Raw genomic sequence first — 27,085 nt, 5'->3', positions numbered from 1 at the left:
AAAACTTTGCAATGGAGCGTAGCTATGTACAGCACAGAAACGTGGTAATTGAAGCAGGAGGATAGACGTAGACTGGAGGCTTTTGAAATGTAGGTTTGGAGAAGAATGGAGAAGGTGAAATGGACAGAGAAGAAAACAAATGAGTAAGTACTTGGTATGGTGGGCGAGGACAGGAGTTAGTTGAGAGAAACCCTATGGAGGCAGGAAAAATGGATGAAGGGGGTTTTGACCGGCAGTGGGATGTTGAAGACTGTGATAGAGGGGAGAATGTTGGGCAAACGAGGAAAGGGAAGGAACAGGATAGGGATATTGGACGGGATGAAGGGAGGAAGAAGGTACTCAGAGATGAAGAGGGACCTGATGTAGAGTATGATGTTGTGTTTTCACAGGAATCACTAAATACTTATTTAAGAGCTGTGTCCATCCAAAAACCTACCTAAACCAGTAGATTACCTAATAATAATAATAATAATAATAATTTTCGATTATCATTTCTTAATGTCACACAAATGTTGAAAAAACTTTGGAATACTATCTTCTAAAGAAACAATCCATGCCATGATACATGAATTTCAGAACCATACATTCTTTTGGAGTAATTTTTTGGTGGGAAGACCTGCTGCCCAGTATGTAAGGGTCTGGACACTTCAAAAGTTCATCCATTATAAGAAGCCTTTTTTGCCCCCTAGAGCTTCTCAAATATTGCACCATGAGATAATTTTAATGTTCACTTACTTTGGATTATTTCACATATACAATTGAAGAAATCATATTGATATATTACAAGATTGAAAAATTTACAAGTTAGAGTAAGAAAATGGATTTCCATTCACCAACTCAAATTGATTTATTATTGACAAATTGCCATAGAGTAATTACACTAAGTAAGAATGCAGCATTCTGTCCAAAGGTGGTTACAACCCAAAAACATGTAACATGGAGCCCATTTCCTAAAACAAGAGTACCTAATTTAAATTTCAAATGTAAAATACCCATCAATGATTAATAGTAAGTGATTTTGAAATTTTCCCACAGTTTTTAATGTTTTAAGCACAATTTTTTTAACAGAGAAGAATTCATGACATTTTTTTAACTCAGGAGTGTTCTTATCTTTTTCAACGTTAACTTTTGTCCATTTTCCCATGAAAAATCAATTTTTTAATCAAAAAATGTGTAGCCAGAAAGCTGTGGCCATCTTGACTTAAAACACATCTCTCAGACTCATTCAAAAGACTAAAAAGTATGCATGTGGATCCCACAAATCTACCATGTTCCCAATTTAAAAACAGAATGTCACCATGATTTCCTCTTGGAAGACTTTGCAAATGTAATAGCTGCCTAGTGCTGGTTTTGTACAAAATGCATAATTATATAAACAAAGTTAAAGCATTTGATTTATTTTGATCAATGTGCAGTAACAAAAACTACAGGTATAACAGGAAAAGTGGTATAGACTATCAGCAATAATTTGAAGATTTCAATTACAACATAGGTCAGCCAGGGACCATTTTTTATCAATTGTAATGCCATTATCATGAAATAAAATCTAAATTATTTTAAAAAATTCAATGGAATGAAACATATTCTAATCTTGCCCAAGAGCCAACATATTTATTAATTTGAAAATAACAACAAGCTTTTTATACCATACCCAAAACATACCATGGAATTTTGGCCATATTTTAACACAACCATTAAAAAAGAAAACAAAAATAAAATCATGTATTACTCATCTCCAATTGAATTCCCACATTTACCAGCAACAAATAAATAAAGCCTAGAAATCATTAACTTTTTCATGATGATGACCAGTCTTTGGAATTATGTCTTTACAATAACATTAGTCATTAAATGCAGCAATAAGTGAGTTAATATAGTTCTATCACCTTCATCACTAAATCAGTATAATGGTAAAAAAGATTGTACCAATCAGTTCCTGTACATCATATGTATAATATAATTACTTACAACATAGCCACAATTAGTGTAACAGTAAGTTAATTTAAAACAATAGTTTTGTATAACAGTATACATTTTAATGTCTCACCGAAGGAAATTAATTCATGAGAGCCATATATTCACTGCTCATCAGGGAGTTCTGGGAAAATAAGAGTGAAAGTAAAGGGCAGCCACTCAACTAAATTAATTCAGATCTGAATTCTTCTTCCAATGAAATATGTACCTCATCAATGTTTTCACTGGCAGCCCAATTGGCCATCATATATGTTCCTGTCTGCTGGACCAGAGCAAGGGAACAAGCAAATCTCACAGATCCCAACTGAAAAGGTGGTGCTTGACCAACATGTCCCTGACACCATCTTTCAAAGGTTGCAACTGCTGTGAGTGATGGGAGCGCCTCGTGTGAGGAGGCAACTCCCAATCGGGGCTGAGGCTGAACGCAAACTGAGAAAGTACTCTCAGCTCACATTTCACCTGAACCCAACCAGGACTGCACACAAAACTCCACGGGTGAAACCTGGGACAAGAAGAGGACATCGATGAGATTAGAATGTGGCAGACAGCATTCCTGAGGCTCAAGCGAGGATGAGAGCTCTTGTAAAATACACGTAGCCAGCAATTTCATTCAAGTTACATATATAAAAGCTCAGTCACGCACACCTTCAAAGAGACTTAAGAGTGAAAACAATGCCATAAATAGAGGATTGAACTAATGAGGTATGAAGTGAATTAGTTTCTGAAGCTCCTGTTCCTGGGTTTAATTCCAGGGTTGGATACACTCTTCATTGACACTTAAGAAGCTGCATTGCATAGCTGGTATAGGGCCATGATGAATTGTAATAAAATCACCACAAATAAAGTAAAAACAGAAAGTGAAATAAAATTATCTTCCACAAAAATTTGTGCAAATATATTAAATATCAAAAGTATTAATTTTGAAACATGTTTGTCTTAACTGGAATTTTAACTGACTAGATTAGTTAAACGAAAACTCAAGGAGCTTCCCTGGCTTTACCGCATTATAAAACAAGATAACATTCAAACAGCAATGATTTCTGCTTTCAAAAAAAGTGTTCATCCTTTGCATCTCCAGTGGTGATATGTACATATACGCATATTTAAAAAAAAACAACTTTTGCAGTTTGAAACTTACCACTTTTGTACAACGGGGACACAGGAACATAGGACCTCAAGCCATAAATGAAGTACTTGTTCATTCAAGCCCAAACAAATCAAACTTCTGAGTTTCACATCCATTTGAGCATGGGCAGTATCATGAGTGAGGTTGATGGCTTGAACACATCTATACAGCAACTATATTAAGTTCACAAAATGAGGGAACACAGGTGTGTATTAGTACAAAACTGTCTTTTCCCACACTACGATTCGTACAAAAGAAACTGCGAATGTAAGATTTGCTTTCGTGTTACTTCAAAAAGGTAAACAAAAACGACAACAATTTTATTTACATGACAAGATTTTCTGCATTTGCTGTGGTAGAACAGGTTCAAAATGTAACATTAAGCATTGAGCAGAATATCATAAACACCAACATTTATAGTAACACTAAATTTCAACATATGTTTAGTGCCACAGCAGAGCATTCTGACATTAATGATTCATACTCCCAATGTCGATTAACAAAGGCATTTGATTCTGGTGATAGAAATACTAGCACTTTTAAAGTTTGTTCCAATGAAATTTCTCAGATTTTATGATTTCTGGCTATATTCATCAAATATGTAACTGTATGGATAGATACAGTTTTTTTCTGAATTCTCAAGTATTATCATTCTCATCTGTATAGTGATAACAGCCATGATCATTCTCTAAATATTGGTGTAGTGCATTTACGGGGAAAATTTGGCATATTAGTTATTAGTCCCAATCAGCAAATTGATGACATCTGCCCCAAAGGCATGTGCATTCCTGACGTGACATTCAGACAGCCAGGATTTTGCATGACAACTGAATATATATCATCTGCTGTTTAAAGACACACAAAGACTTTCTGTGCTTTCTTTCCCTGGCCTCTTCAGGAGTACCATTCATCCAAGTACAGCTATTGCATTAATATATAATCAGGTTTTTAAATTTTAAACTAGAACACCCTAGTGTTTAACATCTAGAATATGCTGTGCACTAGCACAATGAGTAAGTGCAAGAAAGCTACTTATTTCTCAAGGAATTTTCACAAGTTATCATTTAAAAAATTTTTTATAGAAAAGGTTTTATGTTGCACAAATAATTTTTAAAATTCATGGTTAAAAATTTGTGACATCATGAGTCTAGCTGGGTCACAAGATATGTTATTAAAAATTGTATAACTGACGCCAACTGCATTTTGAAGAATGATGACACAACAAGATCCTTGAATGAAGACCTGATCTTAATACTCAAGTTTCCAGTGTTTTTCTCATGCTGTAAGCAGTCTATTCATATTAAAAATAAAATTCCTCAAATTATTCAGCATGTCATACGGTGGGATCAATTATACTTACTACTCCAATAAGATTATTGACATTATACCAGATTGTTTACATTGCTACCATAGAATATAAATGCATACAAGTCCAATGATCACATTGATGCAGCATGTTTACTAGATCAACAACTTGAATGTGAATTACTGATGACATATTTCCTTGAGTCTCACTATTGATTTGCACTTTATTTTTTATGCTCCCAGTGGACTTTGATTATCCTAATAGGCCCCTACCTCTTCTGGAGTTAACACCTTCCCATCTTCATCAAGGCGATACGTTTTGCATAAGACAAGTCGACTGTATACTGATTCAAAATCACGCTCAATCTCCTTGGAAGCAGCTTCTTCTATGAATAGCCATGGGTGGCAGGTACCTCCTGTAAGACCAGAGTACACTAAGTAGACCAAGTTTGTAGGTATTTAAAGAAATTCTGCCCTGTGACATAGCTATTAGTTATTACTATGAGTGAGTAGTATACAGATAGCCTTCAAATTTACATTCCAAGTCTTTTCTTTTTCAGAATTCATTCTTTGTTTTTGGACAAGAAATCAGCACAATCGATTGTTTTACCATTATTCCTGAGGATAAAATGTTATTCTCTATACCACTATCAGTTTTTTAATGGACACACCTGAAAAATATCTGGTAAAGACATTAACTGTTCAAATAATCCCTGGTTCAGATAATATCCACCTTATGTAAATCTTATTTTTCAAAGTTTTGTTTCAACCAAATACAAAATAAATTTAAAGTGTGCACACTGCATTGCATTTGACACAATAGTACATAAATATTATTCTAATCATATTGTATTCTGCAGATTGCAGAATACAGACAAGGAAGAAGAATGACAAAGAAAATGGCATGTTAACCATCCTGAATATTTTCACTATGGTGAAAATGAAAGAATAGTGGAAAGCAGTTCATGAAATCCTGAATGAACACAATGCAGTGGATGCAGAAGAAGGAAGGTGGGGATATCTTGATAAAGGGATAATTAAAAACACAGGTAACAAAATCTTTGCTAAATTTCAAATGGAGATGAGACAGGAAAATTAATCAAACCAAAAGAGATTCAGACAAAATGTAAAAACCACATAGAATGACTACAGGCATTGTATACTATTGCATTAGTTATTCAAGTTTAGATAAAGAGAAAATGTCAATGATAATAGATTAGGTTCAACCATACTTGATTGCAAGACGTAAAAGGCATTCAATGGAAATAAACAAGGCTGTGGGGATAAATGCTCATGAAGAGCCATTAAAGAGTTTAGGAAAAAGTGGAAGGAATGTTTATTTGGATTCAATAACACTTAAGAAGGTCAAGAATTTCATTTGGTTGGGAGACTTCAATATATGTACATAGTTGTATTATTTCTCATCTCAAAAATGGGAAAAGCAGCAGTGTGACGCGACTATAGAACCATTAGCTAGATTCTTTACGCAGCAAAGGCAGTACTCAATATAACCAACAAAAGGATGCAGGAGAGGGAAAATAATTATTTGGAAGAAGACCAGGTTGGGCTCAGAAAAGAGAGGGCTACACTTAATGATACAAAAATTATGCTCTGCTAGAATTATGCTCTGTTAGATCTCTGCTAGAAAGTAATATTGAGTATAATCAAGATATTATTTTGCTATTTGGATTTAATGAGGCACTAAAAAGAGTACACTGGGAAGAATTAATAAATCATCAGACAAACAAAAGTAAACAGATAGGCCAAGAGCTTCTTGACCTTCCCTCAGCCACCTTACAGATGTTACATTGCTCCACTAAACATCTTCCTCTTTCCCCACCTCAAATCCATGCTGAAAGGATGTCACCACAGCTCGGTGGAAGTGTTACAACAGGCCGTGACGAGGGAGCTTAGCAGCATTCCGGGAGCTGCCTTCCAGAAGGCATACAAGGCGTGGAAAACCCGTTGGCAGCGGTGTGTGGACCCATAAGGGACCCACTGCTTTAAATACTTTTGAGTGAATGTCTCAATTCTGGCAATACATTTTTATAATCGACTAAGTTCTGCTACTTTTGAGACAGACCTAGTAAAACTGAACTGACGGAATCCTCTGCACTAATTCCCCCCTAATAAATGCTACAAATTAGCAAATCTATTCCTTCCCCATTTTCCCAAACTGTAAGTACATTCATGGTAGTGTTATCCATCTCCAGGTATTATTTGATTTCAATATCGTTAATGCCCCTATTTTTGTTCTAATTTCAGGACAAATAAGTGCTACGAGGGTAATCCCAGAAGTACCTGACCCAACAAAGAAAACACAAAACTTTTGGGAAAAAAATGTATTTATTTTTCAACATAATCTACTTTCAGCTCTCTACACTTTTCTCAGCGACGTTTAATACGCTTGATACCCTTTTAATCATAAGAACTGTCTGGCTCCGCAAAATAGCCATTAACTGCCGACTTCATGGTTGGACAATCTTTGACCACCGAGAGCCATTTTTTAAAGTTTGCGAACAGAAAATAATCCCAGGGGCCTATATCTGGCATGAGGTAGCAATTCAAACTTTAATTCATGAATTTTGGCCATTGGTATAATGGATTTGAGGGCTGGTGCATTGTCTTGATGAAACAACACTTTCTTCTGAGCCAAATGCGGCCGCTTTTGCTTGATTTCTTTGCTCAAACGTTGCAATAAGTTCGCATTATACTCGCCATAGATAGTGTTTCCTTTTTCAATATAGTCAATGAAAATTATCCCACGTGCATCCCAAAAAACCAACGCAATGACCTTTGCCTGCAGTTGAAATGGCCTTTGCCTTCTTTGGAGGTGGTTCTCCCTTTTGAATCCATTGTTTTGATTGTTCTTCTGTCTCGAGGGTGAAGTAATGGACCCACGTTTCATCCATGGTTATGAAACGGTACAAAACTTCTGCTTTGTTGCTGTGAAATTGAAAGATATTCATGACACTGGCTTTGCTCGAATGTGAGCAAACGCCGCACCCATCTTTCTCAAGTCCAAATTTTCAGTGAATATGCAATTTACCGCACTTTTTGAAATACTGTCATCTCATTTGTTCGACCAATGCGATGCTTGTCTAGACAGCTCGTACAGCCTCATTTTAACTCTGCTACCCAATATTTTACTATTGTAAATATAGGAGCAGACTCACCCAGAGTAGAATCCAGTTCAGCTTTTATATTGTTTGAGCCAAGACCTTTCAAATAAAAGTATTGCATCACATGACGATGACCAATTATTAATAAATGAAAAAGAAACACTTTGTTCCAATCCACCACTTTATTACAGGTACGACTAGTTTCGACGCTACGGCGTCATCCTCAGGTACATGAGGATGACGCCGTAGCGTCGAAACTAGTCGTACCTGTAATAAAGTGGTGGATTGGAACAAAGTGTTTCTTTTTCATTTATTAAAATGAACTTCCACAAAGTTGAGGCTGAAACTATTGAACTAATGACCAATTATCTCCATTTTCACAAATTCACTGAAAACGTTCACTATTGATGTCTGCCAAACAAATACTAAACAACGTGGCGACTTCAAATTTGAAACATAAGGTTTATAGTTTGCGTACTTTCTAATACAGTGATCTGTTTCAAACAACTACCGCCATCTCTAGGTAAGGCTGGGTACTTATGGGGCCCCCCATGTATTATTTCCAATCTTACTGATGATTAAACAATGTAGATTCTTGAATACCTGATGGAAATTACAGTTTTTTAATGAAATTAAATGTTAAATGTGGCCCATATGATAGCAATAATCTGCGCACTGACAAAAATACCCCATTACTTAGGAGAGTCTGGATAATTCTAATAAGGATTTGTCATAAATGTTCAGCTGTCCAATAGACCAGATTCTAATGCTAGAAAATGAAGTGCTAGGGTGACAAGTTGTTGTTAGGGATGGTCAGTATATAAAAACATGGAAAGAATAACTTTTTTTTTAAATTTAGGCCTGACCAATATATAACACAGTAAAAACAAGTAAATCACAAGGATGCAAAGAAACACGAAATGAAAGTGATCATAAATCAAAGGAAGGATCAGAATGCCACTCACACACATCAGCTATACAGTACATATGCACTTCAATAATACATATGAGTACCAAGAAAAAAGTTCAGGGGAAACTTAGTCAGGGAATCAAATAAATACTGAGTGGAAGTGGTGGATTATATAATATTATGTCGACTAAATAATAATTAACAATTGTGTGTAACCAATTTGCAAATCACAGAGTTCCTCATGTGCAACTTTGAGAATCGTACCTAAAAACGTTGGCCTCTTCATTCCATGCTCCAGGACCTGCTTTATGGCAGGGCAGAGGGTGCCTCGAACTAGATCAGTCACAGCTTGCGATACACTGTCATCGCCTGCACACGAGTACTGTTTACTTCTCTCGTCCAATAATTCCACAAACTTTGCAGGAAACCATCCTTGAGTTAAATTAAACAATAATAAATATTATAAAAATTGATAAATTTAGAAAAAACTTCTTCCTTGTGCACCAATACAATTCATTCAAGAACATGAGATAGGCAATATCCTTTATTGGAATTTGGCTTTTGCTTGAACATACTATATCATTGTCCAAGGCCTATATTTGCTTTAAGAGACTTATGGAGAGTCTGTTTTTCCCCGTAGCAAAGCTAGAAGGCGATTCACTGTCCTACAAATCCCATTGCCAATCAATATACTCTGAGACCACCTTTCCTGTCTCCTTTGAATTTCTCCCAACGATCCCCTCTCCTTGTCCACCATACCTAGCACTTCGTCATTTGTTTTCCTTTCAGCCCACTTCACCTTCTGCATCCTTCTCCACAACCACATTTCTAAAGCCTCCTATCTAAGCCCATCATACTGCTTCAATGGTGATATTTCCTCGTACATTACTATACCACATATCATAGTTTTAATGAGTCTTTTCTTAACATTCTTACTCAATGTCTGTGCCATCTATTCCCTTCTCCTTGTGAAAGTTTCACTGTCTAATGAGATTCTTCTCCTTATGTCCCTACTACTTTGACCATTTTGGCCCAAAACACTTCTGAGATATGTAAACAGTTCCACCTGCTCTAGTTTTTGCCATTCTATTTAAATGTTTATCTTGGCTTTTTTTTCTGAAAAACCACATAACCTCTGCTTTATTCTCATCCTATATCTATCGCACTGAATTTCCAATTTATTCAGCAATGCTTGCAACCCCTTGGCTGATTGACTAACTAAAGGTTGGTCCATGAGCAAATCTAACTGATTTTATTGATTCCCAGCCGACTTTCATTCCTATCTCCAGTTCTTCAGATGTCTCTTCAATCATTTCCCCAACATATACGTTGAACAACACAGGTGATGATGGACAACCCTGCCTTACTCCTCTTCCTAACACTGCCCATCCGGAGTCTCTGTCCCCCACTCGCATCCGAGCAATCTGAGACAAGTACAAGTTGCGGTATCCTAGCCCTCCAAGCTGCTCCTATTTTCTGCAATATATTCATTAGTTTTCCCAATTCACTCTATCAAAAGCCATTTTAAAATCTAAGAAATAGGAAAATACTTTCTCATTGTATTCTATATTCCTCTCTATTAGTGACCTCATTACTACAATGCCTCTTGGCTTCCTAAACACTCAGTGATCTTTCCCCCATTTTCCATACCTTCTACCCTTTTGTTGATGATCCTGAGAACCACTAAAGCTGCAAACTCAAATTAATTTTTCTGTATTCCTCAACACATTGCAACCTTTACCTTTTTTGGAATAGGAACTAACATTGATCTTCGACAACATCCTATGACCAAATTCCTCCCTCATAAATGCCACCCATTAGGCCATAAAAACTCTTCCTCCCACCTTTCCCAAAACCTGAAATATTTCTGCAGGAATGTTGTCTACCCCCAGAGCCTCATTTTATTTCAATTCCCATAGTGTCAATTCTACCTCACCGTCGAGTAAGCCTGAACATAAGCTAACTTCATCTATATCATATTCTGTTTCTAGGGCTATGCAGTGGCTAACATACTGGCTGGCTAGCCGCCTCCAGGATTTGAACCGAAAGTACCTGGGTTCAAATCCTGGAGGCGGCAAATATTTTTCAGTAGTACTCTGATCCCTACTTGAGGTGCTTTGAGGAGGGCACTTTGACTGAGTACGCCATCTGTCGGATGGGAATTTAAGATGCGGACCCCTTGGCACCTTTCGTTAAGAGTAAGCTAATGCTGATGCCAGGTTTCTCTCCAACCTTCATCCTTTCTTGTCCATTCCTAATAGCACAAATGGCCTCAGTTGTCGGTCATCTCCCCTAAAACTACTACTTGCTAAACTTGCTGGCCTAAGTTCTTTACCATACAGTTCTTTTATATATTCACTCCATCTCCCTTGGTTTTTTTCTGGTTCAACTAGTATTTTTCCTGATTTATCTCTGATTGTATGCAATGATTTTTCCTATTTACTTCCTGACAGTGCTTTCATTTTCCTGTAAAACATACCAATTCCACCTTTTCCTTCCAAATATTTCACTTACTTGTATTGTCTTCCACCACTCTTCTTTTGTTCTATTTGCTCACCCTCCATTAATAATTTAACTCTTTATACTTTCTTCTACCTAACTCTGTACTTATATTCTTCCATTTTCTTCTCTCATCTATTTTTATAATTATCTCCTCCATAAGCAGTGTTTTCCTTTTCCTGCTTACTATTTCCATATTTTATTTTGTGACTTTTAATATACCATTTCTGATATATTGCCATTTTTCTTCTGTAGAACACAACTCCCTTTCCTCAATCATTGTTTTCTCTACATCCTGCTGATACTCTTTCCTTGTCAATCCATTTAGTGCTTCTACATTCCATTTCCTAACCTGCTGCCCCTGCCCTATCTTTTTGAAATGGACCGTCACTTCATAACAAATAAATTGAGATCAGAGTCCGCATCCGCTCCCGGCAAGCCGTCCAATTGATCACACTATTTCTAAACCTGTGCCTAACCAGAATATAATCTAACTGATACCTTCTGAGTCACCTGCATTTTCCATGTATACCTGTGCCTTTTGTGGTGTCTAAACCAAGTGTTGGTGATGACTAGCCCCTGTCTCCTGCAGAACTCAACTGCTTTCTCCCCGCGGTCATTCCTTGTGCCTAAAACGTAGTCCCCCACCTCATCACCATCTCTTCCTTCGCCTACCGTCACATTCCAATCCCCCATCACTATCAAATGTTTCCCTGCAGGAACACATACGATTATGTCCTCTAACTGGTCGTATATCCTATCGACCTCTTCTTCTTTATGGTTGCTCAGTGGCAATTATACCTGAATAATAACCAAGTTCGTTGGTTCTGCTTTTATCTCTACCAGTAGTATTCTATCCATTGCTTGCTCCATGTTGAATATGCTTTTTGCTACCTTTTTATTCAATATTTTGGCCATCTCTCACTGGCTCTCTTCCTCTCCATTAGTATATTACTCTTTAACTATCACTCTAGCAATTGCCGCTATCCTTCAATCTCACCTCGCATTGACATAAAACATCTATAATTCCTCTTTTCATCTATCGCAGTATGCATGCATTCCATAATTTTTCTGTCCTCAACATATTCCTAACATTCCAAGTTCTTATTCAAACTAACTTGGTCTTATTTTGCATCTTCTGGGCTGCTACTGTCTGCTTTGCTCTGTAAAGATTCTGTGAGATGACAACCGTGGAAGCCTTGACTCCCCCGCTGTCAGGCACAAATAACACAAGGTTCATTGGACTGAGTCCTGTAGTTAGCAGGACTCATTTTCTCTACTGTGCCCATCACTCAATCCTACGGATAGATAATTGAGTTGGTTTCCCATTGCCTTCCTTGATAGGCAGCACTGAAATGAACTGCCTCAGTGGGGTCGGATGCCTTTGCAGCCACCTCTATGAGGAGCAGACACTGCGTGGACGACCTTTTGTCTGGCTCCTACTCTTCAACCTCTCTTGCCTTGGGTGACCCTTTTAGGAGTAAATATCGTTGCTCCTGCCAGCACAGCTCTAGGGGTCATCGGAACACACAAGCCCTTCTACAATTCCAAGGCTACAGCCCATGGGGATGGACAAGTGTATCATTAATGGTAACCCAAACTCTGATTTTCTCAGACTCCCAAATTGCCGATGTTCAAGGAATTAAAATTGGAGTGCATGAAGTCAAACGCCATATAAACTTAATTTCTTCACATAGTCAAGGTCAAGGTCATGTTAATATGAGTGAGGTCCCTTCATTAATTATGTAAAGAATAAAAATCAACACTTTTGGTTGGATTTGAGGCCAGAAGTCTTCTGCTGGCATGAATAATTTGGGTCAAATTGTGATTTTTTTGGGATGGCTGTTATTTGGAAAAACTATGTAAATGAATTCAGGAATCACTCTAGGTGCACTATGCTATGAAATAAGATAAGAATCATGTATAACCACATTTTATCTAGGCTTCAAAGAGAATCTCATGATTAAATAAAATTTTGTCATCAATTGAAAGAAATTGTGTTATTGCATGCTTAGATAGGTGTACGTAGGGTTTGTGCTGCTAAGGGAATTCCCTTAGTTTAATGCATTCCCTTCTCCCCCATAAGACTAATTTCAACCCCATTTGAGCCAATTTATCACAGTTCCTTGAACACATTAGTGGACACAAAGTGCCAGTACCCAGTGCTGAACACTCCTTCCACTTCCTCCCCTCGTAGCCACCCCAGCATGCGCTTGCTTAACAATTATTATTTAATTTATCCTACAATCCACACATACCTCGTAATCCATTCAACTCCCCAATCCAGCAATGTTCATCTTTTTGACTGATAATGGTTATAATGTCATTTTTTCGAAAGCCCAACTCATCATCATCATGCCTTTCAAAATCTGTAAAGTAACCAGTTAAATTTAATTACAATAGCATCAATTAAAAGCCATGAACACAATTATAAAAACAAGACCTTGTATATTTCCAAAATTTGCTCATAAAATACATGAATCGCTTCCACATGACATTGCCATACTCTGGAATTGTGAAGTATAATTGAGGTGACACAGGAATGAATATTCGCTGTGAAGGTGCAAAATGAAGTGAATGAACGCCTACTCACTCCAATGGTATAGATTCACACATCAAGGACTTATTTCATAAGTCGTTTAACTAATTACACATGCATTACCAAGTAGTGCCTTTGCCCGCCTATGCCTGTTGCGTGATACACTCAAATAGCTCTCAAGGTCTTTTTTATGGCTTTCCATTGAGTAATCAGGGGTTAATATAACTTTGGAGCTCTGCTGTTGTAAATTTGGATCAGTTGAAATAAAATGCCGTGCAACCTGCAAAATTGCCTCCCTCAGATCCACCAAGATTTCTGAAATATTGAAATTTTACATAAATCATTAAAATGTCACATTACAGGCATATGACTCAAGTTTTGTGCTAGAAATTCCTACCTACATAATTTCTTATTATGATAAGTTGAGTTATTATAAAGACATGTATTATCATTACAAACTATTCTCTAAAGCTAGCTAATTCTGGATGATCTATAGAATAGATTGCAAACAGAGATGTAAAGATTTTGGGAAAAATGTTATGAATTAAGGACAGCTTTGAAACTCAAGTGATCAATGATGAAATTTATTTTTCAGTGCTGCAATCACTAGTGTTTTCATTAAATGCTATCTTGCCACATTTTTTAATTCAGAGTACAGACTACTTTGTATTTTACAATTAAAGAAGATTGCAGAAGTAAATTGTACTAATTTTAACATAATGTTATTAATTTAAAACCATGCTACACTTCTGCTAGATGGGTGGTGCAAGCAAAACTCCCTCCCCCTCAATGTGGATAAATCAAGCTTAGTATGCTTAACTAACAAAAACAAGCCAAAAGCTAACATCAGTATCACTATTGATGGGAAAATGATTCCACAAAATACCAGTACTTGCTTCCTGGGCATTGGAGTATATAGTAAATTATCTTGGGATGATCATATTAACAAGTTACGTAATAAATTAGGCTCCAATTTTTCTCTCACCACAGAGATCAGGATCACCATTATTGATGATGTCCTGTCAGCTGTGTATTACGGTTATTTCTATATACATGTAATTTAGTGTCATTTTCTGGGGTTCCTCACCAAAAGCCAGTACAATATTCAAAGTACAAAAAAGGACTGTTCAAATAATGTGCAATGCATCTTTTAATGCACCCTGCCCCTCTTTAAAAAGCTTCACATTCTGTCTCTTCCATGTATATACAACAATTATTAGAGTTAAGTGCAACATCCAATTCTATAATAGCAACGACGATACTTATAATACCAGAACCTCTAAAAACCTACACCAATAATTTGTAAGAACTAAAAATGCAGCACTTGGGCCTAAAAATGTGGGCCTCAGTCTTTTTAATAAGTTACCTGACAATGTGAGGAATCTCAATAAAATGCCACCATTTAAAAAAAAACTTCATAAACGTCTGTTAAAGTATATGTTCTACTCTGTCAATGAATAACTGAAACTATAATTTGCAGTTGGATATTTCTTTGACGAGTCCTATATTTGTACAACAAACCCTTGGACAAATAAAAATTGATTGATTGCTGAATTTTATTGACAAATTGAATCTGCACAATGTCAGCCTATTATGATATTGTTTTAAACGAACTCATACTCAAAGGAACTTTGATTGATTAATAATGTTTTCAAAAACTCAACAGGCAAACTGTATTCCTTCTGGCTACAAAATGATTTCTGCAAATGAAAAGAAGCATTCAACAGCAACAGTAGACCTGGAAAAATTGAGTTTTACCTAAAGAATAATCTTAGTTAAAAAAGTAATGAGCTCTCGGCAGATGACCTCAGGTTCAAGAACCGACTTGTCTATTACCTTATTCAGTGCTTCTTTGCTAGCATCTTTCAGAACATATAGAGCTGGCCACGGTCAATTAAGAATTAGTGGTTGCAATTTTATAAAGGAATTTTCAATTTTATGATCCAAAGATTGAGGTCTGGGTATAAGGTGAAATGAAGTGCTATTGATTGAAATAGTAAATCATATGTTGCCAGAATAAAACAATATATTAAAAAAGTATTTGAGAGATAATAAACTAATACGGTCATAATTTCTCAAAGGAGTCCAAATTACAAGATAAAAGAGAAACAAAATCCAAGGAAGCAAGATGTTTAAATAATAATCTATGTAATCAGCATCATTTAAGATGTAATAGGTTTGAAAAGCTCTCATTGTATTCTTTTTAGGTAAATGTGATTACTGCAGAAATAATAATATAAGATTACCTGTAATAATTTCAAGTGACCAGAGTCTGATTGCTTCAAAGCCAAGAAGAGAAGTATTGAGTAAATCAACCTGCATGCACCCGATTAATTGCTGCAGAACAATACAGACCCCTCAGAAAATATCCACAGTAAATAAATTTGATAATAACAACAGGGGACAGTTTAAGTGAAGTTAATAATAAAAAAAAAGTTTGACAGAAGTATTTATATAATATGTAAATATTTTTGGCAGCCGTCCATAACTTAATACTGCGGAAAATACATATTTCTTCCATTTAGGCAAGAAAAACTAACAATTAAATAGGATTAATCAAGCCTTATTTAACATATTAGATCCTTTCTGAATAGGTTTTCAGAGTTCATAGCCATCATATTATTGGGTAGCTCATTCCATTGATGCCAGGACAATATATTTAGCAATTACCATATGAAAAGAGATTAATATAAAAGTAGTAATTATCAGCTGCAAGTGAACTAAACAAAAATATCCTTACTATCAAGCAAATGCAAGGAACTTTCCACTGAACTGAGGTTAAACGCGCAAACTTTGGCAAAGATGACAAATGCAACAATTTCAACAAAAGTGTAAAAATCATTCGCATTGACTGGGATTCGAACCCAGATCCCTAGATGTCCGGCCAAATACTTTAGTTAGTTAAGCTATCTAGGCGTCCACTTAAACCCGGAAATATTGGGGGCTTTAAAGGTAAAAGATGTTGGGATCAAATACTGCACATAAAATGTCACAGGCATTCGTAGTCATGCGCAATGTGCCACATTCTACGAGGCAACTTTAAACACTTTTGCAGTTTTTGCATTGAATTGCATATTAGCAGATGACTCCATTGAAAGGTACTGTGTCAGCATCTCCCACAGTTTCTAGAAAATGGTGAAAAACTTTAATAATTTGCATGATTGTCATCTCCACCAGAGCCAATGAATTATTTTGGTCCCCTTCATTTTCTGAATGCATATCAGTCCATGGAAAACGTGGTCAGAATTTATGCATTAAATGAGATAGCAAATATGCAGGGGCAAAGTTTAATATTGATTTCTTCATGTTTTCAACAAACTGAACTTTATCCATTATGCATCTTCCACCCACGTGCACTACAGTAGAATTTTGCAATCTTCATCCTTGTAAGAGCTTAAGGTGAAGCAAAAACTTGTAAATCGTGGCAGTATTCCTCATCTACTTCTTCAAAAATACCATACGTGCACATCAGAACTAATGGCCAGGTCATTTGTATATTTTAATAAGCAATTAGTGTATATATAAATATGTATAACATGTTATCAATGTTACCTAACATTAATTTCAAATGGGTCATACTGACCTGTCTGGCGAATGTTCTTTGACTTGATATCCTCTTCTCCATCTTCATCACCAAAGAGCAATACTTGAAGCATTGATTTTGATTTCTTAACCTGACGCCTTAAAAAGAAAATAGCAATCTTAAAAAACTTAATCTAACAATATTCCTAAAGTTTGTCTTGAACGCTGTCAAGTTGTTATTCCTTAACGATAAACATTTTACGCATCACCACATCTCTTTATGAAGTCCACCAAGCATGCACAAAGAGAGGAGATTGCGTGATCCTGAATGAGAATTCAATAGCAGTTCACTCAAGTTTCCTCACACACATTCACATATGCCTTTAATTACAAACTGTGAACCAAAAAACCAATACAGAAATGAAAAAGCAAGAAAGTACTTTTGGTAACAAGTCACTAAATTTGATATTTACATTAAAAATGAATGAAGCTAAATTTGCCATCAATTTCAGAGCAGAGGATGCCATTACATCCAACTAGCCATATTTGACTAAAGGTGATGATGATTTACACCTATATTTTTTAAATTTCCCCAGTCAAGTTAATTACAGAGTCAACATTTCTTTGGACAATCATTGCTCACCATCAGCTAACAACTGGTTAATAAAAATTAATATTTACCCTCTCAGAATGGAGTCTATAAAACTGGCATTTTTGTAATGTAATCTTTGGGCAAAAAAATGAACTATCATCATTCCAAAACCTCTTTATTTCAACTACCTGGTCAGTGTGACATTGTTAGTTCCGACCCAAATAAATGATATAAAGATAACTCTCTCGGTGGAAGGATGTAACCTTCAGATGATGTGCACAGCCCTTAAGCAGACAAAGCTTGTTTTTTATTACTAACAGACTTTATTCTTTTCTCTATATATGTAAATATATATGTATACATATGTGTATATATACATATGTGTGTGTGTGTGTGTATATATATATATATATATATATATATATATATATATATATATATATATATATATATATATATATATATATATATATACACACACACACACACATATGTATATATACACATATGTATACATATATATTTACATATATTGTTGTTAAGGACACTCAAAATGTAGTTTTGACGTTTCGGTGTCACAACCATCATCATCAGAATGCTGTTCTGATGGGAAGAGTGGATGGGATATGTGTGAGGGCAGGAGAGGTAAGTGACACATAGGAAACAGACAGGAGGGTGGGAGGGGAAATAATGGCGGCTATTGGATGGATTCAGTGGGCTTTATTCAGCCCAGGAGGTTTAAATGACTGGAGCACCCAAATATGCAGCAACTTGCAGGTTCTCACCTCTATGCTACTCGCAGATTTGGGAAGGGTTTCAATCACTGAAACAGAGAAGCAGTCATCCATAGATTGTTTGTGGGAAGCAGTGTGAGCAGGGATGGGATATTTAGGGAGGATGGGAGATTAGGTGGAGTAGCAGAGGTTATTCATGCGGAAGGAATGGGTGGCGGTGCACTCACCCACATAGAAGGCAGGGCAGAAGTTACAGGAGAGGCTGTATATTGCTTCCTGAGGTTGGCTCAGGGTGAGAATTGGTAGTAAGGGTGGAGGTGTCTTTTAAAGATGGTAGCATTTGCAGCGTGGGCAGTTGCATGGTAAATCACCATCAGGAAGTAAGAAGGGAAGATCTGTGCTAAGAGTTTCAGATAAGTTGGGTTAGATAATAGTTGACACAGGAAAGATCCAAGAGAGATGGAAGGAATAAATAGAAGAACTGTATCGTGAACAACTTAGACCAACGAAGTTAGACAGAAAATGAACATGACATAGAGGAAGATAGCTTAAGTCCATGCATATTAGAGGATGAATTTGGAAAAGGCATTAACGGAGATGAAACTAAATTAGGCCATGGGGTTGGATAACATTCCTGTGGAACTACTAAAATTAATGTTTAGGCAAATGTGGGAGGAAGAGGCTATATGGGCTGATCCGTAGTATTTATGAGGAAGGAATCTGGCCGGAAGACTTTGTGAGATCAGTGTTAATTCCTATTCCAAAAAGGTAATACATCATGTGAAGACTACAGAACAATAAGTTTGATTTCCCAAGCAGCTTAAGTTATTCTCAGGATCATAAATAAAAGGATAGAGAGTAGGGCAAATGATTACTTATGGGATGATCAGTTTGGGTTTAGGAAGGGGAAAAAAATGTGTGATGCCATTGCAGTAATGAGATAACTAATCGCGAGTGAATATAGAATACAATCAGGACATATTTGCCTGTTTCGGAGATTTCAAAAAGGTGCTTGATAGAGTTAATTGGGAAAAAACCAATATTACAGAAAATAGGAATAGATTGGAGGGACAGGGGGCTAATCCACAACCTGTACATGTCTCAGACCTCTCAGGTGCGAGTGGGAAACAGGGAGTCTGAATGGGCAGTGTAAGGAAGAGTTGTAAGGCAGCATTATCCGTTATCACCCCTGCTGCTCAATGTATATCTGGAGGAAATTGTTAGTCAGCCAAGGGGTGCAAGCATTGCTCAGTGAATTGGAAATTTAGTGATAGAGATATGGGATGAGAATCAATATTAATAAAAAAAAAGATTTTCCAGAAAGAAAAAGTCAAAGATAAACATTAAAATGGGAGGGATAAAACTAGAGCAGGTAGAACAGTTTACGTATTTTGTAAGTATCAAGGACCAACCGGTCAAAGTTGAATGGACGTAAGAAGAAGAATTGCACTAAGCAAAGAGGCTTTCACAAGGAAGTGGGAGTTGATGATACGGATGTGGAGTAAGGATGCTAAGAGAAGGCTTGTGAAAACTTTAATATGGAGCATAGTTATGTGCGGCACGGAAACATGGTCACTGAAGCAGGATGATACAAGTAGATAGGAGGCTTTTGAAATGTAGCTGTGGAGGAGAACGGAGAAGGTGAAATGGACCAAAAGAAAAACAAATGAGGAAATACAGGGTATGGTGGGCAAGGAGAAGGTTTTGTTGGGAGAAATCCTAAGGAGGCAGGAAAAATGGTTCAAGGGCATATTGATCGGCGGTAGGATGTTGAAGACTATAATAGGGAAGAGAATGCCAGGCAAATGAGGAAAGGGCAGGAACAGGATAGAGATGTTGGACGGGATGATGGAAGTACACAGAGATAAAGAGAGACTTGATGTAGAGTAGGTCTGCTGGATTATGTTTTGTTAGACATCACAAAATATTTATTTGGTAATTTTGTCCTTCCAAACTTTCCTCATCCCATAGATTATTTAATATAATAATAATAATAATAATATATATTTATAAAAAAAATCATAAACACAGTAATCAACCCGAAGGTCGGTTTGGTAGGTGATGGTAGAGTTCACCCAGTAATAAGCCCGTCAGCGTGTGAAATTCACACATCAGGGTGGGGGGAGTTCCTTTCCCTGTGCTGGTTATGGTTTCCCAAAAAGACCTGGTACCTGAAAAGTCACTTTAGCTTGGGTGGAGGTGCAGGTGCCCAGAGTGCCTTGCCCGGGAATTGAACCCGGGCCCTCTGGTCTGTAGCCCAAGGTTCTACCCCATGGAGTACGACAAAATAACAATAAAATGTTATAAAGAAAAATGCAACAATGTGCTTAATTTAAGCTCTAATTTTTGCTAGGATTAGACAAACCACAACCACTGCAACTATTAGAAGCTGAAATTTCCATGCCTAGTGCGATTACTTCATTCAGGGATGTCCACATTTCATTGGTTGGGTCTGCAATCCAACGAAATGTTTCCATCATACACTACATATAAAAAAATAAATGAATGCAGGCAAATAATAAATGCTATTTTCAACATGGGTTAAATAAAAAAATGTAAAACTCTATAGAGTAATGAATGCAAACAATAAAAATTTTATTTAATTAATTTATTCTCTATATATTACAATTTAAGAAATAAAAATAATAAAGATCAATCTGGAAATAAGGGACATTTGGATGTAATACTTACAATGCAAAAAAATTAATTACTTAGCAAAACACAGAGAAGTGGAATGCATACATTTAAAATATAACAGTATGGAACTCAAACACTCACTAACGTGGAATAGATGAACAAAAGTAATTGAAAAGCGCATCACAAAGAAGTACTTGCTAACTTAAGAAATGCAATGAGGTAAGAGCTTAGTTTGTTTAAGCAAAAGGGTTCAGCCACCTGGAATAGTATCTAATTACTTTCAAAACAAAACAGAGTTGGGCAGACATGAAGTCAATAAGCACAAATAAAATTAATATAGTGTGAGTGAGTAATCATCCCTTTATATTCATGACAATCAAGAAATAACCAATACATACATTATTATCAATTAATTGTTAACTGGCCATCATTTGTTTTAAGTAACTCTTGATACAAAATATAAAAATTGAACCATCTGGTAACTTTATGACATAACAACTCAAGTTGAGTATAAAAAGCATGAAAACAATACAACAGAAGAGTGCAAAACAACCGAAGTTGAACGGATGGAATTTAATAACAATTCTAAAATCAAGTCAAGTAGAAATAAATGAATGTGAGTTTTATGAATGGTTTGATGACTGATTAAATCTGCCACTCCTAGCTCTTAGCAAGGAGCCCGTTTAGGTCTGATTAGTAAACGACTGAAACACAGCAAGAGGCAGAGAGGCAAGGACAGCATAGACCATCGTGACCATTTCCATCCACTCCCGCCATCTCCTACTCCAGCACTACTTGCGTGGCCCTGGCTCCCCTCTCCCACCTCCTCTACACACCTGCTGAGGTGCTGCTTGGGCAAGTTGATGGAGGAACCAGAAGCCAGGGCTGCATCTGGATTCCCGACCAGGGCTCCTGCATCGGCCATTAGGTATGCCAAATGACGTCTCCGATGTGTATCAATGGAAACATCACTCAAGGAAGATGCTACTACATTCATTGAAACCTGAGTTTGAAAAAATTAGGGTTAAACAATTAGCTACCCTCGGTTCTTAAGTACAAGAATATAGTTGATCTATAAGTATTAAATAATTCAGACATAATTGGAGTCATTAGGTACTGATAACCCTACACTGCAAACTAATAGTGTTTAAAGCCAAGAAAAATATTTCCTGATAGTATATGAACAAGGAAAATTGCCTGATTCATTAATGCTTCTCATAATATGGTCAAATTAAAATACTAGATCAGGTTTCATAGAGCTCTTTGGAAGGAATAATGGGATGTTATTCTAATATTTGTTGTCTATACCATATCACTACTTAATTCATTCATGCTAAATCATTGGTCAAATTAATTACATCAACGCAAAGATCAACAAAGCGTTTTACTTCAGAATTTATATTACCTGGTCAATTGTTTATGAAAATTATAAAACATTATGGCCCAAGATCATTGCTCTGTGGAACACCTGCTACAAGGTTAGCCACCTTTGAAAAGGCCTCTTCTATTTTACTTGACAGATTCATGGCAGAATAGATGTTATACAAAGAACAACAAATGAGTACAAGAGTTAGCAATGGAGAGGAGATAATGGTCTTTCCCCAAGATACTGAAAATAATTGGTTTTACATACTGTTTACAGAAGGGGAAAGCAATTAGGATGGGAGAAGGCAAGTTCAAGATATCTGGCCTCTGCTACCAGAGAGGGGGCAGGAAAGGATTAGCTGGACAGTGGTGAGGGAAGGAGGGAAACCCACTCGAACCAAGAGACCATTGGAGCAAGAATGAAAAATCAAGGGTTTAAAGCCATAGCCTAAACTAAAGGGGCACCTGGGGTACAATATTCTACAGCCCAATGGATTTCTCCCACCAGCCTACACTACCCAGCCTTCCCTCCCAGGGGCTTAGCATGCATACAAGATGATGACTTTAATAATTACCTCAACTAAATTATCAACATCATCAATGTCACCTGGAATGTCTGAAAGAACGTTGAAGATTTGAGCAGAATTTTCTAAATTTTTCAGGGCTGGTTCTGAAATGTACAGAAAGAACATTAAAAATAGCACTAGATCTTATTTATAAATTAAAAAAAAACAGCACAAGAAAAGCAGAAAAATTTAAATTTAAAAATGTATATAAGAAAAAAATTACACAATAGGCTCTGTTAAAATTACTCTTCTAAATTTATTAACAATGTTAACATCAATTTATCCAGTAACAAATAGATTAAAATTAATTTAATAACCATTTTAACTTGGTCCTAGTTCATCGTTTCAATGTAAAAAGATTTGGTCACTCTGTTTTGATGCATATAATTACCAAAATGAGGTGTGTGCAATAAAGAGTATTGCCAAAAATTTAATTTAGTTTTATTCATAGCTTAATGTGTCATGTATATGTGCGACAAATTCCATTGACCTGACTCCAGAAATGTATTAGCAGCAGCCATTGCAATTTGAAACATTTTCAGTTCACCTAAATCTACTTCTGATCATGAATAATATTTCCATTAAGATGTCCCCTCAGCTTGAGGAACAGGAAAAAGCCACATGGGGTTGGGTCTGGAATACACTGGTACAGGGCGAATGAGAAATACACTTCACATTGAATTTTTGATAATAATCACAATATCTCTGGATATAATATTCACAAGCATGCCTCACTTCCAATTTTTCAGTTACCAACATGCAGTTGTTACCCAATAATATATTTATTATTTCTGATTATGCTCAATGTTTTTCTGCAAACTCTCACAGGCGCCAGAAAGGGGGTGATATGTAGTGTAGTTATTTACGACAAGGAAATACGACCATTGACGCAGGAGGATAGGCGTAGAAAGGAGTCTTGAAATGTGTAGGTGGAGAAGAATAGAGAAGGTGAAATGGACCGAAAGGAAAACAAATGACTATGGACACAAAAATGACTATGAAAACAAATGAAATTGGTATGGCGGGCAAAGATGTGGGTTTGTAGGGAGAAATCCCATGGAAGCAGGAAAAATTGATGAAGGGCATATTGACCAGCTGTGGGATGTTGAAGACAGCCATGGGGGGGAGAATGACAGGCAAACAAGGCAAGGGCAGGAACAGGATAAGGATGTTGGATGGGGTGAAGGGAGAAAGGAAATACTCAGAGAAGAAGAGGGACTTGATGTAGAGTAGGTTGCTGAATTGTGTTTTGTTAGGAGTCACAAAATACTTATTTGGTAGTTGTGTCCACCCAAAACAAATTATCTTAAACCTGTATATTACCTTACAATAATAACAGGAGAGGAAAAGAAAGCCAGCAAGGAAAGGCCTTAATAATGACTAAATGCTACAAAAAGCATAGTAAACATAAGAGGGAGTGATGGCATATTATTAGTAGAAGTAAAAGCTAATTCAGCAAACTTAGTCATTATTCAGTTTAACATGCCAACAAGTAACCATAGTAAAAAGAAATACACATGGTTCATGATCAATTGATGGAAATAACTGAGTATGTTCCAAAGAGAAACATTTAATAATAAAGGGGGATTGGAATGACGGTGGTCCATCATTTACGTAGGTGAACTGAACATGTTTCAACTTTCTACAACCAACACACATATAATGCTGAAGTCAAATCAACGAAACTTATACCACATATGCATTACACAATGGGCTAATTAAAAATAGAATTTTTGCACAGTAAGTTATGAGTTCCTCTTGCTATGATCATGTCATTGAGCAGCCCTTGCATAATGTTAACCCATACAGTTGATTATCAGACATTTGGATGACTGACAATTAAGCTACATTGAAGGAATCAAAACTAAAAGTATTATTTGTTGGAGTACTTCAAGGTTTTGGGGAGAGATAGTTCAGAAACTAGAGGCTTCGTTTACAATGGTGCTCGAATTCCAAATGCAGAAATAATAATTGGCAATATTAATTTTGAATGTATCACATGAGGTTAATTTACAAAGTGTGATTACTCTCTGAAAACAGCTAAGTAACAACACAAAGGGTACATTTTTTAAATTGTAAATATTACAGGACAAACAATGAAAAAAATCATTTTGAAAAATTGCCATTCCTAACATTTATTAACATATTTTAAGATAAAGTTCATCATGCAGAATATGAACTATAGCATAACTTTTACAGCTATGGTGAATGACAATGAAGGGTGTGTTTCTTAGTAAACCAATGCTTCTTTTTGAGATTTAAGTAAAATTTTCACATTAAAATTAATGTAATGTAATTTTATTTATGTAAACATAGAGAGAGCATCATATTTACCTTTAATCTTCAACATTCCTAAGGTAACTTTGAATAGAATAATAGATCCATCAAGAAATAACAAATCCCAAATTCGTAACAAAACTTTCATGTGAACAACTGAGGCAAAAAGTGTCAAAAACCAATGTAAGGTAATTAAGGATAATTCCATGTCATGTTTGCTAAGGGCTGCATCAACATCTGGAAGGTAATTGGCTATCAAAGACCGCAGGACATGCTGATCAGCTTGAATACCTGAAAATGATAATAAAAAATATCTCACTAAAATAAAATAATATGAAAGATCTATGGAAGTATTGCAAGAGAAACATTATCAAAAATAAATAAAATCCATATTAAACACCAATCAAGGTCGAGGAGTAATAAGATGCTGGCAGTAAGTCTTCAACGATGGCACACATCATCCAAAATGTGTCCTCCTCTTCCATTAATAAGAGGAGTGCTGCAGCCATCATACCAGTGCCTTGGCAATACCTGCAAGAGTGGCAAACAGTTGATAAAAGATTGCTTTAATGATTTTAAACATTCACAATTTCATAAACTATTACTTACCCTATATCTGGATAAAGCCATGCCAGGGACCTTAAAACACGTCTCAAGCGAGGGATACCCGTACTGTTAGGATGACTAAAACATGCATTGCCAGGTAGAGTGCGCAATAGATCTTTTTCAATTTGCTTTGAAGTCATCAAGGCATCATTGCTAGACGCTCGGACTACTTCTTTGTAGCTCGTTTTAGCTGACAACTTCTTTTGCAGGGCTCCTAAATGCCATTAAATTTATATTATTATCTCAAGCCCTGTGATTTAACCAATTGCCCTAATTCATCATTTGCAAAACGCTCACCAGATAACCTCATCCACATTGGCGGTCGTAGAGAATGTGGAATGCCCGCACGAACCATCGCCCTCAGCTTTTCTGTCCTGGGTAAAGTCACTTCCACTTTGTCCCATGTGAGATCACAGACTTCTTTGTTTTGATTAAATTCTAAATATGCTACCCATTGCAACCTTAAAGAAAACGACCTACTAAATACTCATTCTTAATTATGGTATTCATACATGACAGATGATGGAACAGCAGCCGGATTATGGTACAAATGATATTAATAATTTCATGAAAAAATAACGAAGTACCTGTGTTGAGGATCTTCAACAAATGGTATCCCCAGGAGTTTGTTCGAGTTTTGTTCGGGTCCATCCTCTTCTTCCACACGAAAGCCAAATTCATCGAACCTAGCGTGATCAAATACAGCCTTAATCATTAAGGTGAAATTCTTATACAATACACACATTCCAACAGTTGTACAAATATGCTAAATAAATGAGGTTGACCATAACATTTCACCTGTAATCTGGCTGAGAATTTGGATCCTCAGGCTGCCCCAGCTTAGTTAATATCTCTTGAGGCCACATTGACGGTGTAAGTGCGGAAAACGGACCACCTGGTGTAGGAGATAATCCGTCGGCAAGAACACTAACTCCCTCAGGAACATCTTGTAAGTACGAGTCACCTTCATCTTCGGAAATTGCAGTGTCTACCTTTTCCTACAAGCAACAACAACGAATGTGAGAATTTAAATAACCCGACCGTTGTCAACATCGAATATCTCAATGCCTTATTATCGTAAGAAGCACTAAATCCACAGAAAACTTACATTAAAATCCTCTTTGCCCGCGTAACCCTCAGGAGCTCTTGATCCAAAGAGGGATTTAGCAATATCCATCTCTGAAACTTAGAAGGATGAACTAAAGTACTACTTTCTTTCTCCTCATTTAGATAAAAATTCACTCAAGATATTCCAAAACAAGCAAAACTTATAAGAACTTCAAAACACATGTCACATCAGCCAAATTTACA

General features: G+C 36.4%; 1 protein-coding gene across 1 annotated transcript; it reads right to left on the bottom strand.

The window, feature by feature from the left end:
* Positions 1 to 1,417: 1,417 nt before the first annotated feature.
* LOC139693901 (small G protein signaling modulator 3 homolog) lies at positions 1,418 to 27,085 on the bottom strand. Its single transcript, XM_071592224.1, has 16 exons — positions 26,883 to 27,085; positions 26,573 to 26,772; positions 26,362 to 26,460; positions 26,072 to 26,235; positions 25,778 to 25,988; positions 25,569 to 25,699; positions 25,226 to 25,459; positions 22,901 to 22,995; positions 21,797 to 21,963; positions 17,059 to 17,156; positions 13,599 to 13,790; positions 13,195 to 13,305; positions 8,702 to 8,869; positions 4,679 to 4,821; positions 3,113 to 3,273; positions 1,418 to 2,476 (listed from the first exon to the last, which is right to left on the bottom strand). The coding sequence occupies exons 1-16, from the start codon at positions 26,949 to 26,951 to the stop codon at positions 2,266 to 2,268; spliced, it is 2,454 nt and encodes an 817-aa protein (XP_071448325.1). The 5' UTR covers positions 26,952 to 27,085; the 3' UTR covers positions 1,418 to 2,265.

The sequence above is a fragment of the Hetaerina americana genome, unplaced genomic scaffold (genome assembly GCF_022747635.1).
Source record: "Hetaerina americana unplaced genomic scaffold, ioHetAmer1.1.p SCAF_5, whole genome shotgun sequence".
NCBI lineage: Eukaryota > Metazoa > Arthropoda > Insecta > Odonata > Calopterygidae > Hetaerina > Hetaerina americana.
Note: the sequence above shows the minus strand (reverse complement) of the source record. Positions and strands in the feature narration are given on the sequence as shown.

What these genes read in the sequence shown, in the direction of transcription:
- LOC139693901 (XM_071592224.1), bottom strand. Translation starts at nt 26,951, where the DNA reads ATGGATATTGCTAAATCCCTCTTTGGATCAAGAGCTCCTGAGGGTTAC. An exon ending in ATGTTGATAATTTAGTTGAG is followed by an intron (nt 21,964 to 22,900) that starts GTAATTATTAAA and finishes TTTCAAACTCAG; the next exon opens with GTTTCAATGAATGTAGTAGC. An exon ending in GTCCCCGTTGTACAAAAGTG is followed by an intron (nt 2,477 to 3,112) that starts GTAAGTTTCAAA and finishes TTCTTGTCCCAG; the next exon opens with GTTTCACCCGTGGAGTTTTG.